At 61.6% G+C, this 16,874-nt stretch overlaps 2 protein-coding genes across 16 annotated transcripts in view; one reads left to right on the top strand and one right to left on the bottom strand.

Moving 5' to 3' along the window:
- Positions 1-49: 49 nt before the first annotated feature.
- SCNN1D (sodium channel epithelial 1 subunit delta) lies at positions 50-10,448 on the top strand. Of its 9 annotated transcripts, none has more exons than XM_072820164.1 (14): positions 50-123; positions 4,964-5,017; positions 6,324-6,694; positions 7,232-7,439; positions 7,523-7,713; positions 7,893-7,981; positions 8,055-8,218; positions 8,328-8,426; positions 8,681-8,798; positions 8,908-8,986; positions 9,073-9,130; positions 9,300-9,364; positions 9,489-9,564; positions 9,663-10,448. In XM_072820164.1, the coding sequence occupies exons 3-14, from the start codon at positions 6,333-6,335 to the stop codon at positions 9,972-9,974; spliced, it is 1,821 nt and encodes a 606-aa protein (XP_072676265.1). In that variant the 5' UTR covers positions 50-123; positions 4,964-5,017; positions 6,324-6,332; the 3' UTR covers positions 9,975-10,448. The 9 variants fall into 9 exon arrangements, 8 of the variants coding, with proteins under 8 accessions (XP_072676265.1, XP_072676262.1, XP_072676261.1 ...); XM_072820161.1 differs by having other exon boundaries at positions 67-866; XM_072820167.1 differs by having other exon boundaries at positions 68-301; positions 6,446-6,694.
- Positions 10,449-11,172: 724 nt separating this feature from the next.
- ACAP3 (ArfGAP with coiled-coil, ankyrin repeat and PH domains 3) overlaps positions 11,173-16,874 on the bottom strand; it is a 15,797-nt gene continuing 10,095 nt past the window's right edge. For 3 of the 7 annotated variants that reach the window (XM_072820151.1, XM_072820148.1, XM_072820146.1), the window contains exons 11-24: positions 16,732-16,844; positions 16,593-16,644; positions 16,274-16,374; positions 16,087-16,198; positions 15,578-15,786; positions 15,429-15,498; positions 15,215-15,309; positions 14,931-15,133; positions 14,663-14,770; positions 13,536-13,634; positions 13,216-13,436; positions 12,965-13,074; positions 12,763-12,873; positions 11,173-12,651 (exon numbers count right to left, since the gene is read on the bottom strand). In XM_072820151.1, the coding sequence (XP_072676252.1) occupies positions 12,504-12,651; positions 12,763-12,873; positions 12,965-13,074; positions 13,216-13,436; positions 13,536-13,634; positions 14,663-14,770; positions 14,931-15,133; positions 15,215-15,309; positions 15,429-15,498; positions 15,578-15,786; positions 16,087-16,198; positions 16,274-16,374; positions 16,593-16,644; positions 16,732-16,844 (1,752 nt within the window). In that variant the 3' untranslated portion in view covers positions 11,173-12,503. The remainder of the gene's footprint in view (positions 12,652-12,762; positions 12,874-12,964; positions 13,075-13,215; positions 13,437-13,535; positions 13,635-14,662; positions 14,771-14,930; positions 15,134-15,214; positions 15,310-15,428; positions 15,499-15,577; positions 15,787-16,086; positions 16,199-16,273; positions 16,375-16,592; positions 16,645-16,731; positions 16,845-16,874) is intronic. The other 4 variants (XM_072820152.1, XM_072820147.1, XM_072820149.1 and 1 more) reach the window with 3 other exon arrangements.

Below are 16,874 nucleotides of genomic sequence, written 5' to 3'. Positions count from 1 at the left end.
TGCGCACTGGCAGGCAGCTCCGTGGGGCGGGGCCCGAGGGCGGACGGTCTGCGCGTGCGCGCTGACGGCGGCTCAGCTGGGGGTGCGGGGCGGGGTTGGACCCCTGGGCCCTCCGGTGACGTGGTGAGCGGGCGCTGACCCATCCTTCCGACGTCCAGTGGGCTGCCCCGGGGACTATCAGCGGGCGCGGGATCCCGGAGCCCTCCCCACGAAGGAGGGTCGGCAGGGTCCGTCCCAGGCAGGGCACGCCCTTTGGGGAGGACAGCCCAGCCGGGGCAAAGGGTGACCCCCGAGGTGCCGGGTGAGCCGCCTGAGTTCACGGGTACCCCAACTCTCGCCCCAGCCACCTTCCAAAGAATGGGGCCAATCTGGCCAGGGGGACCCAGTCCTGTGCCCCCTTAACAGAAGAGTGCCGGAGGAACTAGCGTCCCCTGGGCCCCTAAGGGTCATGTCTGGCCACCAGGGAGGCCTGAGGTTGGGGAGCCCGGCCAGCACCTGTACCAGGTGGGGTCTGCTGGGCAAGCCTGTCCAGCCCCTGCCCATGGGGAGAGCCAGCCTCATAAAGATAGTTCCAGGTTCCCCAGCTGAATTTTCCACCCAGCCCATGAATAGTGTCATTATGCAACAGTGGACACTGCACTGAGGCTTGCTTTCTGCTCCCACGGTCCCCTCCCTGGCCTGGGGGAGGGGGAGGCAGAACTGGCCACCGGGCCATGGAGCATGCCTGAAGTGGGCAGGTGGGGATGCCGCTCCAAGGGCCAGCCACAAAAGGACCCTGATTGCAGAGGCCTGGAGCTGGTCCTCTCCACCTCCTCAAGTCGGCCATGGGGAAAGGTTTGGAGGGACATGAGGATGGCACACAGGAGGTAGGAAAGTTGGTGTCTGAATGCAGGGTGGGGTGGGTGGCTGAGCAGGCCAGCATACTTACTGCCTACTGCCCTCCCTGGAGAGAAGATCCAAGACAGGGCCGAGTGGACGCTGGGATGTCTCTCTTAGGTGGTGTCAGGGGAAATGCTGTGTATCAACTAGGAGGCGGGTGGTGGTCATCAGCCTGGACATATCTGGAGAGGCCATTGCTATGCTGTACTACATGGCATATCCATGGGATAGAGCTGGGGTTCCAAACCCTTCACCATGCCTAACTGCCTCTGGGCATGGGCCACGAGCCAACCAGGTGATGCATCACACTACAGTTGACAGTGGACACCAAGCACCGGCAGGTCCAGCCATGGCCGCTGGCAGAGGGCAAGCACCATGCTTACCCTTGAGTCTGGCCCACCCAGGGAATCTCAGGCAGGATCTAAGCAGCTGCAGACCTGACCCCAGGCCCTGGGCAGAACCTGGAAGGCATGCCCGTCATCCATTAGTCTGCAGCCAGGCAAGTCAGCCCATGGCAATCTGGCCTGCTTCCGCCTTCTACCCCATCACCCAGCCCTGGCCTTCCTTCCTCCTGGGGAGCCTGGCGGTTTCCAGAGCTCAGCCTCCAGTTGCCACATTCAGCATAGCCTTCACCCCTCCACCTCTTCCGGGGGTTCTCCCAGCCCCACGCGGGGCAGACCCAGCTGTTTTTAGCACACAGAAAGTTACATAAGGGAGGCCACAGCAGGGCACCTGGGGTTCAAGCACAGGTGTGTCTGGCACACGCCCACACACACCTGCAGAGTACAGGCAGTGACAGTGCAGGGCTGGGGCCTCAGGCAGGTAGAGGCCCTCTCCTGCCTCAGTTTGTCCCAGTGTAAAATGGGGGTGCCAACTTAATGTGGGAGCATCTTGATGGGAAGGCTCAGCTCAGAACTCCTTGGCATAAGCCCCCAACCTCCTGATCACCAAGCACCCCCGAGTCACACCTAAGGGCGAAGGTGTCCGAGACAGATGTGGCCTGCAGGTCCTGTGAAGACCCTCACCCTACAGCTCTACATATGCTGCCTTCCGGGCCAGCCCTCCGACCATAGAGCTGATGGCCTCAGCAGTTGAGACAGGGGTAGGCAACTAGGCTGGTGGCAAATGACAACGAGATCTTCTTAAACCCCAAAGCCATCCTTTTGGAGCAGAAGCTGGAGCCAGCCCTTCCTACCAGACTTCCAACCCCTGCCACTTCTGCCAGTGGCCAAACCGCAGGAAGAGGAAGGCTGTATTCACTCCTGAGCATCTTGAGTGAGAGCCTATGGCTCTGTGTCAGAAGAGCTGCCAGGAAACCAAGAGGGTTAGAATCAAGAAAACATCCCCTACCAGTTGCTGTTACCCGCCCCCTCCCTGAGCACAACTTGAAGGCCTCGGTCACATCTGACCAGTAGAGCCGCTTGGTTGGGGCTCAAGAGAGGGTACCAGGCAGGAAGTGTGCACACACCCCAGCCCTTCCAGTGGGAGACAGCCGGCCAGACCCTGACCCCCACCCACCCCCAGCTGGCTGGAGGCACCTCAGAGGCCTGCACAGAGGTCTCCTCTGTGCTGCTGAAGCCCCTGCTTAACCCTGTGGTCAGTGTTTGGGGGAGTGGGGAGGCTCTACGTTTCTCCTGGAAGCAGATAGGCCAACCCCCAGGCCCAGGGAGGGTGACCCCCACCTGCCCGTGCCTACCAGGAATCCAGCACACGTGCAGAGCCTGTGGGCTGTGACACCACAATTCCCTAGGACCAACTCTAAGCTGCCTCCGAGGGTAGGGCCACCCACAGGTAGACAGGCTGTGCTTGGGGTCCCCATGAAGCCCCAGCACCAACAGTCCCAGGTCAGCCCCAGCCTGGAAGGGGATTCCTCGACACCCTAGGCCCAGCTGCAGGGAAGCCCCAACTGGGGTTGTACTCAGGAGGTGGGGGCTAGACATCCTACTGTCCTTCTGGAGAGAGGGTGGATGACATGGGACCACCCACCTGTCCCTTCTGAGGCATCCTCACACTCCTTCAGTACAGCTACTGAGGTGTGACCACATGCGCCTGTCCTGTGCCAGGAGCTGGAGTCACCCTGTCCTGCTCCAGCCTGCATTCCTGCTCCTCCCCGGGCCAGTGAGGCCTGGAGAGGCAGGAGAAGGGATGTCCCAGGAAGGGAGGAGGGGGCTGCCAGCCTCACTGCCTCTGGATGCAGTCACTGTATCCTGGTGAGGCAGCCAGAGATCTCTCTGCCCTCCCTGAGGTAGACTCTGGGGTGACCTCCTCCCTTCCACTGGCTGCTGACCCTTTGGCAGTCCTCCAGCTGTCTCCCCAGGAGGAGGGAGGGAAGGTTTGTGCCTGCTGCCTGGATGAGCTCTGACATGAGTCCCTCAGGCACAGGTCATCATCACACGGGAGCCTCTGCCCCTGCCCCTCTGCCTGCAGGGCTCCCTCCCCCACAGGAAAGTGGGGTCTCCTGTTCCCTATAAGCAGTCCTGGGCTGGCAGGAACTCTGGGCAGACTTGAGCTCCCCAAGGCAGGAGTCCCTGGGACCCTCCTTCCTGGCTGCTCACTTCTTCAACCTCCTGAGCTGGGAGCCACAGGTCCTTCCTGTTCTAATGCCCCAGAGCACTCGGGCCCCTCTGCTGCTAAGAGGCCTCCCCTAGGCCAGTGTGCCCCCACTCCCTCGATAATGTAGCCTATCCCACAAAGGAAAATTGTTCTGTGGCAGAGGGCCTGAGACACCCCCAGGCCTGTGCTGAGTCTGGAGGCTCTGAGGGGGGACTTGGGGAGGGGGTATCTATTGTGCTGATCCCAGCTGGTCCCACTTCTGAGCCTTGAGCAGGAAGAGGAAACTGAGGCCCATTTTACACTTGAGGAAATGGGCTCTGAGAGGTGGATTGATTTGGGCAAGATCACAGAGTCAGTGACAAAGCTGTGATTCGCATCCACACCCTGGTGAGTCTAGGGCCTGCTCTTCCCCAGGGATGACTTCCTTCTCCCAGACATCACCAGTGGCCATCTGCCTCCTTCCAAAGCCCCAAGGCTGATGACCTCACCCCCTCCCCGCCCAGAGCCAAGGTCCTACCAGCAGGGCCTATTAGGAGTGAGGCTCCCTCCATCATCCCAGTCCAGGCCCTCAGCACTGATTTGGGGTGGGGTGTCAGAACCTAGAGCCTGCCCTGCGGGTGCAGGGGGGCCTGAGCCACACCCCAGACCTGGGACCAGGCTGAGGGTCTGGTCATTTGGGATGGGGAGTCCTCTGAGTCATGCTGAGTCTGGGGTGTACAGGTTGTCCTGCCTTCAGCACACCCTCCAGCCTCACACAACCACACTGAGGTCAAAGATTTCAACCCCAGGACAGGGTGATCTGGACCTTGAGTGTGTATGTGGCCAAGACACATGGTATGTCCTCTTCGTAGATGCCGTGTCGTCTTATTCTGCAGTGTTATCAGTGGGAACAGTGAGCTGTGTGCCACAGGGCACCAGGTGCCATCTCCACACCCAGGCCCTGGGTTGTTCCCACAATTAGAGCCGGTCCCAGGGGCTGGGTGGCTGGCCCTAGACACCTGGGTTCCAGGAGTGGCGCCCCTGCCCACCATCCCTTGGTCACAGACACCTGGTCAGTGCTGGCAGTGCCCCCCAGAAAGGGATGTCTCACTCCCTGGCCTATCAGGAGTAGAGCAGGCAGAAAGATGAGGGTCCAGGGCCAGGCCAGGTCTGCTGGGAGCTGGAAGACTAGGTGTCTGACCCTAGGGAGATCCAAGCTTCAGGAGTTGGGGGGGATGGGAGGGTCTGCTCAGAGAGAGTCAGGTGAGTCAGGCAATGGGTCTCAGCCAGTAAAAGCCTCTCCTGTCCCTCTAGAAACCAAGAACCCCTCATGCCCAGGCCTTGCTTCTGGGGCTCTGGGCAAGAAAGGCTCACCCAGGGGAAGGACCCCCAGCCCTGCCCCTGTGCCTTCCCCTTCCAGGTCCGGAGAGGGTGTGTCTACCCCTGTGGCCTGGCCCCTCCCGCCTCCCCCACACCCCAGCCAGCCTGGTACAAATAGGAGGCAGCCTGGCCAGTGTTGGGCCACATCCCACTTTGTCTTGTCACCCACTAGAGCTGTCGTCACGGAGGCCAGCCATCGTGGGACAATGAAGGCTGCAGCTTCAAGGTACCTGAGGGCACCTGTCATGGGCTCCCCTTCCCATGCTGGGGGGCAGGGAGGGGCATCCTCGGGGTCTCTTGGTCACACAGGCCTGCTGACTGAGGGTTTGGTGTATGTGATGGGCATGTGTGTGTGCGTGTGTGCGCGTGCACGAAGGGGTCACGTGGCCCTGCCGTGGCTGTGTCTGACTCCAGATGTCTCAGGCCCCTGAGTGCATCTGGGCCTCCATCCCAAGTACCCTGACCCTGCCCCTATCTCAGGAGATGCCAGAGGCTCTTTGGGTCTTCAGGATCCCCATCTTACTGCCCTGGTAGCCCCAGCGGGTGCAGGAGGAGGCTGGCTGGGGCCACATGTCTAGAAGAGGGCATACATGGTTACTGGACTCAGAAAGAACCTTCTGGAGCCTTTGTGCCTAACCTATAACATACGGCTTAGGGTCCTTCTCATTCCTGGAGGCCCAGTGTGATCATGGGGGAGTATATGCAGGGGCAGAGCTCTGTGTGATGTGAGACCCAGTATCAGTCCCCGGCACTGGCAGGGCTAGCAGGCCTGGCCTCGTCAGGGTACCATGTCCCTGGGGTAGCCCTGGGTCTGGGCCTCTGTTTCTCCAGGGCCCTCAGGTCTCCACCATTGGACAGCCCACTGGCTTTCACTGAAGCCCCAGGTCCACAAGCAGGGCTTCCCTGGGGACACAGCTCAGTCGGTGAAGCCTTGTCTAGGAGCCCATACCACTTGAACAATACCCAGGCCTGACCCTTGGCGCAGCTGTGGCTGGAGCAGTCTGGTTCCGTCAGCCCCAATCAAATGTGGCCATGCTGGCCACTAAGGGTTGGTAGAGGCCATTGAGGCCCAGAGCCTAGTCTTTCTGGAGCCCCCAGACCTCCAACGTTGGCTCTAGGCCCAAGGACACCCCAAGCAGGTCACCTGGCCTGCCCCTACCTAGAGGCCCCTGCCCTACTGGTGTGGACAGGAACCTGGACCTACCCAGCCTCAAGCCTGCCTGTAAACAGTAGAAAAGCTGCCCCTCTGCTGTCCCTGTCCCCACCAGGCAGACCCAGCTCCGGCTGCAATGAGACCTGCCTACAGAGGCTGGCCGGTGCCCTGGCAGGTGGCTGGGGAATCGCTGTGGGGCTGGACCCAGGACTCTGATAGGGCCTCAACAGGCTGGGCGATGCCCCCAGCAGCCAAGCGACATGACTGAAGTTCCTGGGGGCAGAGAATGGAAGTCCTGGTGGCGTGGGGTGAGGAGGCCCACATGGAGTCAGGCTGGGGCACAGGCTGGGGCCACACTAAGTTTGCTTCTTGGATGCAGGTAAGAGCCATGGCCCTCACTCCTGGTGGTTCCCCGAAGTTGCAGGAGGCGCAGCCGCCACTGCCACCACTGCCCGAGGACAGGCGGCAGGAGAGGCTAGTGGAGCTCCACACCTCCTTCAGGGAGCTCTTCACCTTCTTCTGCACCAATGCCACCATCCATGGCACCATCCGCCTCGTCTGCTCCAGCCACAACCGCCTCAAGACGGCATCCTGGGGGCTGCTGTTCGTGGGTGCCCTGGCTGCACTCTATTGGCAGTTTGGGCTCCTCTTTGAGCAGTACTGGCGCTACCCAGTCATCATGACGGTGTCCGTGCACTCGGAGCGAAAGCTCTTCCCGTCCGTCACTCTGTGCGACATGAACCCCCACAGGTAGGGGTAGGGGGCTGGCCAGTGGGTTTCTGACCCCCCGGCAGCCTGTGGGCATCTCCCCAGGTGTGGTCACAATGGAAGCCCCAGTGGCTCACAACGCCCAGGTCATGGGTGACTCCACCTCTCACTACACCCCTGTGCCCAGCCAGGAACTCTGAGCCCTCCGCCCTGGGCAGCGGTGGTGGGGAGTGGGAGCGGGGCACGTTCAGGGCCAGAGAGGAGCTATTTGGAGCCTGTTGTGATCTGTGCCACCCAGACACCCAGGTGCTGGGCAGCTGGGAAGGGTGAGGGGAGGTGGGAGGGAGCTTCCCAGAAGCATAGCCTGGAGCTAGGCTTCGGGTAGAAGGAGGCTGCAGGAGCAAAGATAGTGGAGGGGAGTCCACACGGGGCCCCTCTAGATTCCCCCAAACTGATCTTTGGGATCAGTGCCACAGAGGCCGGCACACTCTCCCCTGGCAGTACCTTGTGGCTGATGTGGGGGACTTCCGGGGTGGCTCTGACTCAACCTGCCCCCATCCCTTGCCCATCACCCCCTAGGCCGAGGTCAGCCTGCCACCATCTGCAGGTACTAGATGAGTTTGCCCGGGAGAATATCCACTCTCTCTACAAATTTAACTTCAGCGAGGACAGGGATGTCCTCTGTGCTGGTGACCGGGTCCCACTGCCGGCCTTCTACTTGGACCGCACGATCCGCCTGCAAAGGCTGAGCCAACCAGGTGATCAGAACAAAGTGGGTTTCAGACTGGTGAGTGTCCCTGGCCCTGAAAGGTCCTGGCATGGGTGTGGGCAGGAGAGGAGACCATGCTGAAGGGACCCCACACCCCACAGTGTAACAGCACAGGTGGAGACTGCTTCTACCGAGCTCACTCATCAGGTGTGACAGCCGCCAGAGAATGGTACCACTTCCACTATGTGAACATCTTGGCCCTGCTGCCCACTGCCCATGAGGACAGCCACCGAAGCCACAGAGGCCACTTTATCTTCTCCTGCCAATTTGATGGCCAGGACTGCCAGGCCCGGTGAGTGGGAGTGGGCAGGTGGCTGCTCCCCTCACCCCCCTGTGGCATGGGTGCCAGCCCTGGGGTCTGGCTGGCAGCAAACAGCTTCCTCCAGAGATAAGGCCACAGTCCCCCAGGCCATGTGCAATGGATCATGGCCCAAAGATGTGTGCTGGTCTGAGTGTGGCTCCTGGCTCCAGGTACTTCCAGACCGTCCACCACCCCACCTACGGCAGCTGTTACACCTTCAATGGCATCTCGGCCACGCAGCACCCGGGCATCACCCATGGTGGGTGCCATCCCCAGGCTGAATGGGACAGGGGGCCTCTGGGCCAGCCTGGCCTTACCCCCTCCTTTCCCAGGGATTAGCCTGGTCCTCAGAGCTGAGCAGCAGGACCAGGTCCCTCTGCTGTCCACGGAGGCCAGCATCAAGGTCATGATTCACGGGCGTGACCACACGCCCTTCCTGGAGCACCAGGGCTTCAGCGTCCGGCCAGGGACCGAGACCACCATTGGCATCCGAGAGGTGGGTGGGCTCCTGGGAGAAGGGGCAGAAGAGGGGCTCCACTTCTCTACCCAACCCTGGGGCATCAAGGCGGGGGACAGTGGAACTGAAGAGTGTCCCCTCCCATCAGGATGAGGTGCACCGGTTGGGGAGCCCCTACAGCCACTGCACCAGGGGTGCTGAGGGCGTGGATGTGCAGCTACTCTACAATGCCTCATATACCCTGCAGGTGAGTCTGGGGCCACAGGATGGGGGGAGCGTTCAGGAGGGACCCGGGAGGCCAGGAGAGAGGGTGGTCAGGGCAAAGCCAGGTAGGAGGGTCCAGGGGGAGGGGTGACCATGGAGGAGGGCACAAGGAGGGCAGGTGCTCCGCTGAAAAGGAGATGAACCGAGTCCTCTTACAGCCCCAGGAGAGGGCTGGTTCCCCCCAGGACCTTCAGCTCATGTCTCTGGCTGTTCCTCCCCACTCACCTGTCCCCCCAGACCTGCCTGGTGTCCTGCTTCCAGCAGCTGATGGTGGAGACCTGCTCCTGCGGCTACTACTTCTACCCCCTGCCGTCAGGGGCCGAGTACTGCAGCTACACCAGGCACCCCGGCTGGGGTGAGACCCAACCCCCCACCCCAGCCCCGCGCCCACAAGGGGGTGGAGCACTGTCAGGCCCTGCCCGGGATGGATCCTCCTGGGTTCATTGGTGACCCCTCCTCCACAGGTCACTGCTTCTACCGCCTCTACGGGGACCTGGGGACCCACCGGCTGGCCTGTGCCTCACGCTGCCCCAGGCCCTGCAGGTGAGCGCAGTGTGGGAGTCCAGAGCTGGGGATTGCTGCTGTAGCAGCAGCACCGCGGGAGTGTGATGGGGGCCTGTCTCTCCCAGGGAGTCTTCCTACAAGCTCTCCGCTGGGACCTCCAGGTGGCCTTCCTCAAAGTCAGCTGTGAGTCCCCTCAGGAGTGGGGTGGGGGGTGGGCATGCAGGTGGGTCTCACAGGTCCCAGGGAGCCCACCCTAGGGCAGCCTGGGCCCTGCAGTCCCCATGCCCTGCCTGCCGCCCAGCACCCTGAGGGCTGGCAGAAGCAGTGGTCACAGCGAGCCCTCTGTGTACAGGACTGGATCCTGTCCGCACTAGGCAAGCGGAACCCCAGGAGCCTGAGCCAGAACCCAGGCCTCAGGTGGGTGCATGCACCTTCAGGGGTCCTGGCCCTGCTGTCTTCCAGCCTGTCCTTCACTGCCCTGAGGAGGGGCCCTGCCAGGCTGGCCCAGGACCCAGCCCCTCACCCCTCTGCCTTGCCCTAGGAGCCATGTGGCCAAGGTGAACATCTTCTACCAGGAGCTCAACTACCGGACAGTGGATGAGACACCCATTTACTCGGTGAGCCCACCAGGAACCAGAGCAGGGCTGGGAGCAGGACCCAGAACCTCCCGGGGCCCAGCCCTGTGCACCAGCTCACTACCCACTGACGCTTGCAGGTGCCTCAGCTGCTTTCAGCCATGGGCAGCCTCTGGAGCCTGTGGTTTGGTTCATCTGTTCTCTCTGTCCTGGAGCTGCTGGAGCTGCTGCTTGATGCCATAGCCCTCGCACTGCTACTAGGCTGTCGCTGGCTCCGCAGAGTGCAGGCGCCTTCACCAGAGGCAGCCACAGGAGCATCCCGGGGTGCACCAGAAGCCAACCAGTTGCCCACGGATTGCAGGAATGACATTAATCCTCAGGGGGGGACCTGCCAGCCTCATCCCCCACAACGCTCCCGGGAGCCCTGGCAGGAGTCCTTGCTGAAGAGTTAGGCCAAGTGAGAGCCCCAGCCTCCCCACACCTGAACCTGCTGGAACTTGTCCTGATCCTGAAGGCTCTCCTGGCTGCCCAGGGTGAACCAGACCAGCCCCACAGAGCTGCCCCCAGCCAGCTAAGCCAAACCCAGGGCCCAGGAAGCAGCACCTGGACCTGCAGGCAGGCAGGCAGGCAGGCGGGTAAACACTCTCATCAGCCCAGCCACCCTGCCCAGTGGTGGTGGCCTCACTCAGGGATGCCCAGAGCAGTGTCTCTACTGCTCTGGATTCCCGTGTCTAGTCTGTGCATTGCTGTGAGTGTGTGCGTTGCAAGAGGGAGGGGGCTGGGCAGCCCAGGTGGCTCAGCGGTTTAGCGCCACCTTCAGCCCAGGGTGTGATCCTGGAGGCCCTGGATAGAGTCCCACGCCGGGCTCCCTGCGTGGAGCCTGCTTCTCCCTCTGCCTGTGTCTCTGCCTCTCTCTCTGTGTCTCTCATGAATAAATAAATAAATAAATAAATAAATAAATAAATAAATAAATATTTTAAAAAAAGAAAGAGGGAAGGGGTCCCCCATATGGGTGTGTGCCTGTATGGTCAGCGTCATATAAATTAATGTGTGTCTCTAAATCACCTGTGTGCAGGTGCGTGCAGGCATCAGCCAGAGCCTCCCTCAGCTCAGGGCAGGTGGGAGGGAAGGTAGAGCCAGGCCGGTACTTGGTAGCCTTGGGCTGCTTTGTAATAGAATCAGTGATTCCACCTGATGGCTACAGTGTGTGCGCTTCCCAGTTACCCCTCCTGCGTAAGCTGAAAACCCCTGGCTATAAATCCACACTCCTTGGAGCCACAGACGCACTGTGGGGGCTGGGGGACAGGAGGACACCGTGCCCATGGCCAGCTTGCAGGGCCAGGGCTTGCCCAGGAGACAGGACAAGCCCCAGACCACTCTCACAACTAAGCATCCACTCCCTACTGTGCCCTCCAGGGGGCACAGTCCAGGCCAGAGAAAGGAAGAGGGGCGGGGGGCTGGGGGAAGTCCCAAGGCCCCCAGCAGGACCCCAGCAGGCCCCCAGCAGGCCGTGGCTGCGTTCTGGTTTACTGCATCCTTTCAGGGCACGGATGCTCTCCCACTCAGGGTCACCATTAGGTGACCCAGAGACACCTCCTCCCCAGATGAGACAGAGTGGAGTAAGGCGGGTGAGCCAATGACAGGCAGGGATGCAAGCAGCAGTTTATTAACTGTGATCTGGAGCGGGGGCAGGTCCTGCCAGCCCGAGGCCCTGATGCAGGTAGTGGGTGGGAGGTGGGGGCAGAGCTCAAGCAGGGAGAAAGGAGGGAGTTAATTCTGCTCTTTAGGGGTCACAGCCAACAGGCGAGGGAGTTGGGGGACTCAGCACCCACCTTACCGCCCATGGAGCCTCCCTGGACAGCTTTTGCATAGTGGCCTTGGCCAGACCAAGGATGTAAGTTGGGGTGAGGCCCAGCCACTGCCCCAGGGCTCCCGGAAGGGGGAATGCAGGATGAACGCCTTGGTGGGCCCTGGGGGGTTGATCTGAGGGGCCCCTGGACCCATCCACAGGCCCGGCTTGAGGGGTGAGGCCAGTGAGGGGCAGGGTAGAGTTGCAGGAGCCTCCCCCCAGCAGCAGGCAGAGCCAGGTGTGTCAAGGTGGTCCTCAAGAATCCACAGAGAAAAGACGCAAGACAAAGTGAGAAAGAGGTCGTTGTAGAAAATCTGCTCAGTCTGTGACAAAGAATGTCAGATGCAGGGGTGGAAAGTGCCAAAGTCCTTTATGCACCGGCTCTGGGCCAGAGCCTCTGGAGAAGGCAGGGACAGGTCTCCGGCCACACAGCACTGGGGCCTGTGTGGCCAGCCACATGGCCTTGGGACGCCTGCGTCCAGCCAGGGCTGAGGCCCCAGGCCACAGCCCACCCCCCCAGCACCCGAGAAGCCCAGCCTGGATGCTGGTAACTAAGTGAGGTACACGGGTTGATTCCCTGGATGGGCTGCCCCTTCTGCCCTCAAAGGGCACTGGTGGCCAGCCACCAGCCCCAGGGCCTAGCAGAGGGGCTCTGGGGGTGTGTAGGTGGGACCCAACTAGCAGGTCAGTGTTCTACGGCAGTAAAGGTGGGGGCACGAGGTGACACAGGCCCTGAGGGCAGAGAGGACCTAGGATGGATGCAGGGGCATAAGGTGACACAGACCCCAGAGGGAGGGGGCGTCTGAGGGGCACAAGGTGATATGGGGCCTTCAGAGTGGTTTGTGACGTGAGCAACCCAGGTCCCCAGGAAAGGGGTCACCTGAAGACACGGGGTCCCCAGGTGTGATGAGGGGTGCCAGGCAATGCAGCACCTCCCAGGGGGAAAGTGGGGCTTCTTAAGACTCAGTGCTGGGGTCCCTCACAAGTCCTGGGGCTGGGGCGGCTCTAAGGAGAGCTGGCCAGGCCCTGGGGCTCTCAGGAATCGGGCCCAGGGCCACCAGAGGCAGGGCAGGCAGGGTGGGGGGACAGGGAGGCTCCCGCTGCAGCCTCTGGCCAGACCCGGCCGCCCACCCTAGCTCTCCTCCAGGTGGAGGCTGATGAACTCCTGGATGCACCTGCGGTACTGGAGCTCCGTGGGGCTGGTCCCCAGCAGGGCGCCCGGCTGGCCAGGGGGCGCCTCGGCCTCTCGCATCTCCTCAGCCATGCGTGCCAGACGCAGCCTGTGGGAGATGCAGGATGAGGCATGCCCCTTCCCCCACCTTGGTGGCCCCTCTACCCCTCACTGAGGACCCCAGGCTCTCTCCCCACCCCGCGGCCCCGCCCACGCTCACAAAGTGACAATGTCTGCGTTTGCCTCCTGGACCGCAATGCTCAGCGGGTCCTGCTGCTCATGGTCCAAGGCATGTTGGTCAGCCCCTCGCTTCAAGAACAGGCACACCTGACTGCAGTATGGAGAGGACGAGTCACAGGCAGCCCGGGGTGGGCTAAGGCAACCCTGGGCCCCCGCAGGCAGGAGGGGTGCCAGAGACTCACCCTGTGCGTCCCAGGAGCGTGGCGTGGTGCAGGGGCGCCCGGCCCCGGCTGTCTTTTTGGTTCACATCTGCTCCATTTTGCAGAAGGAATTCACAGACAATCAGGGAGCCCTAGGGAGCCGAGGACAGTTCAGGCTCAACTGAGGAAATGGACTTTGGCTGGTCTCCAGGAGGGTACAGGGTATCCTGGTGTTGGCACCATAAGGAAGCCAGTGCCAAAGACGCACCTGTGCCCTCCCCGCATCTGCTCACCCCTAGCACAGCCTGCACCAACGGCGTCTTGCCCTCGTCCTCTGTGTCAGCCCAGTTGACCTCCGCCCCGTGAGCCAGCGCGGCAGCCAGCGCAGGGAGGTCTCGGGTGCGCGCCGCTCGGTGTGCCAGGAGCCCAGGGTGTAGCTCACGCACGTCTGCCAGGCCCCAGGCCTCAGCCTCTCCGTCTGCCTCACCACTGGACTCCTCAGACTCTGCACCCTCTAAAGGGAGGAGTAAAGTCAGGGGCTGCAACATGGCCTGAAGGAGGGTCGGGGGAGGGCACAGGCTGGGCTGCAGTGAGGCAGGTAGGGTGCACCCACCCTCCTCCGTGACACTGTCCACCACGGAGCCTGTGCTGAAGGCCAGAACGTCCGAGCTGCCATCAGAGCTGCCCCCTAAGCCACTGTCGCTGCTCAGACCTGTGGGGTCCAGGGACAGATGGAGGTCCTTAGAGTACCTGACTCCTCCCAGAGCCCTGCAGGAAGGCTAGAATGCCCATCCATCCCTGGGAAATGCCCTAGAGGAGGGGAGCTCTGCCTAGGATGGCGGGAAGGGGAGAAAACCAAGTGATAGCTCAAAGGAGCTCAAGTAGCGCACCCAAGAGCATAGCTCCAGAGGAAGCCTACCCTCAGGCAGGTCAGCCCTAGCCGGATAGAGGGACTGAAGCATAACCGTGCAGTCAGGCGTTCAGGCCTGTTCGTGGCGAGTGCATGCTGGGAGATCACCGCGCAGCGTGAGGTCTTCACCAAGTGCAGGGCACACCCCCATCCCTCCCCAGCACTGAGCGAAATCCCAGATGGCTTACCCAAGGGCAGCCCCAGACTTAGGAATGATGGTGAGGCAGCGCCCTCTGCTGCCAGAGGACACCCCCTCATCACCCCACCCCCGCCCTCTGAGTTCCTGGTCTGGGTCCAATGCCTTCTGTCTACATTGCCCAAAAAGCTCTACATAGGCAATGGGTAACCACTGGGTGCCAAGAAATCATTAACAGGAAGCCCTGCTTGTAGCATTGGGCCCCCAACTCCAAGGATTGTCTCTCAGGCTGGCTCCAGCACACAGCTGCCCAGGCCACAAGTGTGCATGCACACAAGTATGCACATGCCGTGTACACCCACGCACATCACATACACATACTGCAGTGTGCATACCACACACGCAATTCACATACATCAGTCTTGAGGATCATGGCCTTAGCCTCTGATCCAGTGGCCAAGTAAGCCCAAACCCTTGAGAGGCTATCTCAGCCTTAGCTCTCCTTGGCCCCCAGATTCTCCCCAGCCCTGTCCTCCCTGCAAGGAACACCAGTCCCTCCAGTCTCCAAGCAAGGGGCTTTGGCTGGCCACACTCAGCCACCTTACAGGTGAGCCATGCCTGGCCCCTGCACTGCTGCCCTGACTGGGGCCAAAGGCAGTGGGCAGCAGGGTACTAGAGTCCTCACAGCACTTACTACGTGGACCAGCTGCAGCAGCTCCTGCGTCAAAGTAGGAGAAGAGGGAGTCCAGCTCATCTGGGCAGAAAAGAGAGTCCCTCCGGAACTTGCGTTCCCCAGCACCTGCTGCAGGGAGGTGGGGAAATTGAGGCCTAATCATGCTGGGAGTCTCTGTGTCCCTCCTCCTGCCCTACCCTGATCTTCCTAGGGCCTGAGGCTTGGCAGCTACAGCCCACCTCCCACCCTTGCACAGGTATGTGAGCTGAGGGTGCAGCCCCCCTGGCACCTGAAGACAGAGCAGCCACGGAGGGCAGGACAGGCTCCAGTCGGACCTTGCGGCGGGCAGCGGGGGCTCGGGGGGAGCTGTGGTGGCGCTGGCACTTCTGCACCCGCCAGTGCCGAGGGGCCTCACGAGCTGGTGCTGAGGGCGGCTTCCGCAGGAACTTCTTTTCCACATACTTGTCCTTGATCCAGGCCTCTTTGTCTTGCCTGGACCAGGAGTGGACATGAGGTGGCACTCAAGGGCGGGGGCTCCCCTGGCCTGGTCTAGGCTACCCCTCCCCACCTCACCTGGGGCTGCTGGCTGTAGGCTTCCTGCTACCTGGTCCCTCACACTGAGCCTCGTAGATCTGGTTCATGGTGCTGTTTCCAAGCTCACACATCAGCTAGCAGGACACAGGGTGTGCCAACATCAGCTCCAGCTCCAGGGTGCCCCACATCCCCCAAGCTGGCAGACCTGGCTCCTGCTAGTGTGGCAGCTTGTAATGGCCTCATACATACATACCTTCAGCAGCTCCGGCTCCCACGAGTCCAGAGTCAGGGACCGCACCTTAGAGCAGTGGACACCCAGGCTCCTGGACAGTGAGGAGGTAGGGGTGAGTCAGGGAGCAGCTCGACCCCAGCACCCCTGCCCAGCCCACCCAGTGGGCCTACCTGTGAATGCCTGAGCACTCAATGCAGAGCAGCACACCCAGGTTGATGCTGGCCCAGCGGGGATCCAGCTGGCCACAGTCCCCACACTGGCTGTTGCCAGCCACATTCTGCACACGCTGCAGCACACTCTCGCCCTTGACACTGCGCTCCCGAGAGTCTGTAGCAGAGTCGATGCTACTCGTGGATGGAGATGCTGTGCGGTCCAGCCTCTGTGGATGGTGTAAGGGGCCACTCAGCCCTCAGGAGCTCCAGCCTCCATCACCCCAGGGGGACCCCCTCTCCCTCCCTAGCTGGAGGTGCCAGCACAGGCTAGGACAGCTAAAACATAAGCTGTGTGCTCACGTGTGCGTGCATACTCACACGTACACAATATGCACACCGGCCTATACAGACACATGCTGACATCGTACACATCTGCTTGCATGCAGCCTATAGGGGCCAACCCCCTGCAGCACACAGGTATCTCGCACACACATGCGCACACACACAGGGTACTAAGAGGGCCACACCTCACTGTAGCAGCTGTCTGGGCTCTCCCGGTAGGCGGAGGCAATGCTGGCTTGCACAGCTTGAACCCAGGCCTGCCGCAGCTTCTCTGAGTCGGCCTGTAGCATGCAGCTCCTGGAGGAAGGGGTCCATCAGGCCAGGCAGGCAGGGGCTCCCTCCCCACCCCTGCCCTGGGTTGGGCCTCCTCACTTGGTGGGTGACACGACCTCAAAGCAGAACCTCCGCTCAATGTCCTCACATGGCTTCACAGAGCACAGACGGAGGTCATCCACCACCACAGTCAGCACGTCCTGCAGGCAGTAGCACCATGGGCCTTGTGCTCAGCACCCAGCCCTGGTCCTGCACTGGCCACCTGTTTATCACTCTACTTCAAAGACACAGACTGTCTGACACCCAAGGGGTGTCCTCACCCCTGTACAACCTCCCCCCACAGAGCAGCCCACCCCAGGGTCCAGGAGGGGAGGGGCCCAGGAGTCACAGACCCAGCCCCAGCAGCCCTGAGGCGCACCTTGAGCTTCTTCTGGTAGACCAGCTGGCTGTTCTGGATGGAGAACCAGCGCCTGGGCAGGTGGATGGGCCAGGAGGGGGTCAGGCAGAGCCAACCCTATGTCTGCCCCACAGACCCCCTGGAAATACCCCTCCCTCACCGGTTCCATGTCTTGAAGGCATTACTGGCCCTCTTGAAGAGATAGCCCTCCATCACCACACCGCTGGGTGCATCCACATCAAACTCCACTTTGGGCTCATCATAGGAGAAGTCCTGGGGGTGGTAGGAGCCCAGCCCCTAGTG

This window comes from Canis lupus, chromosome 3, assembly GCF_048164855.1.
Source record: "Canis lupus baileyi chromosome 3, mCanLup2.hap1, whole genome shotgun sequence".
Classification (NCBI taxonomy): domain Eukaryota; kingdom Metazoa; phylum Chordata; class Mammalia; order Carnivora; family Canidae; genus Canis; species Canis lupus.
The sequence above is the reverse complement of the archived record's forward strand: the minus strand, read 5'-3'. Positions and strand labels throughout refer to the sequence as shown.

Excerpts from the sequence above, each read along its gene's own strand:
- SCNN1D (XM_072820159.1), top strand. The coding sequence starts at position 4,557 with ATGAGGGTCCAGGGCCAGGCCAGGTCTGCTGGGAGCTGGAAGACTAGG. Across the intron at positions 5,018-6,445 it reads ATGAAGGCTGCAGCTTCAAG|GGAGCTCTTCACCTTCTTCT; the intron begins GTACCTGAGGGC and ends CACCTCCTTCAG. Across the intron at positions 9,131-9,299 it reads GGCCTTCCTCAAAGTCAGCT|GACTGGATCCTGTCCGCACT; the intron begins GTGAGTCCCCTC and ends CTCTGTGTACAG.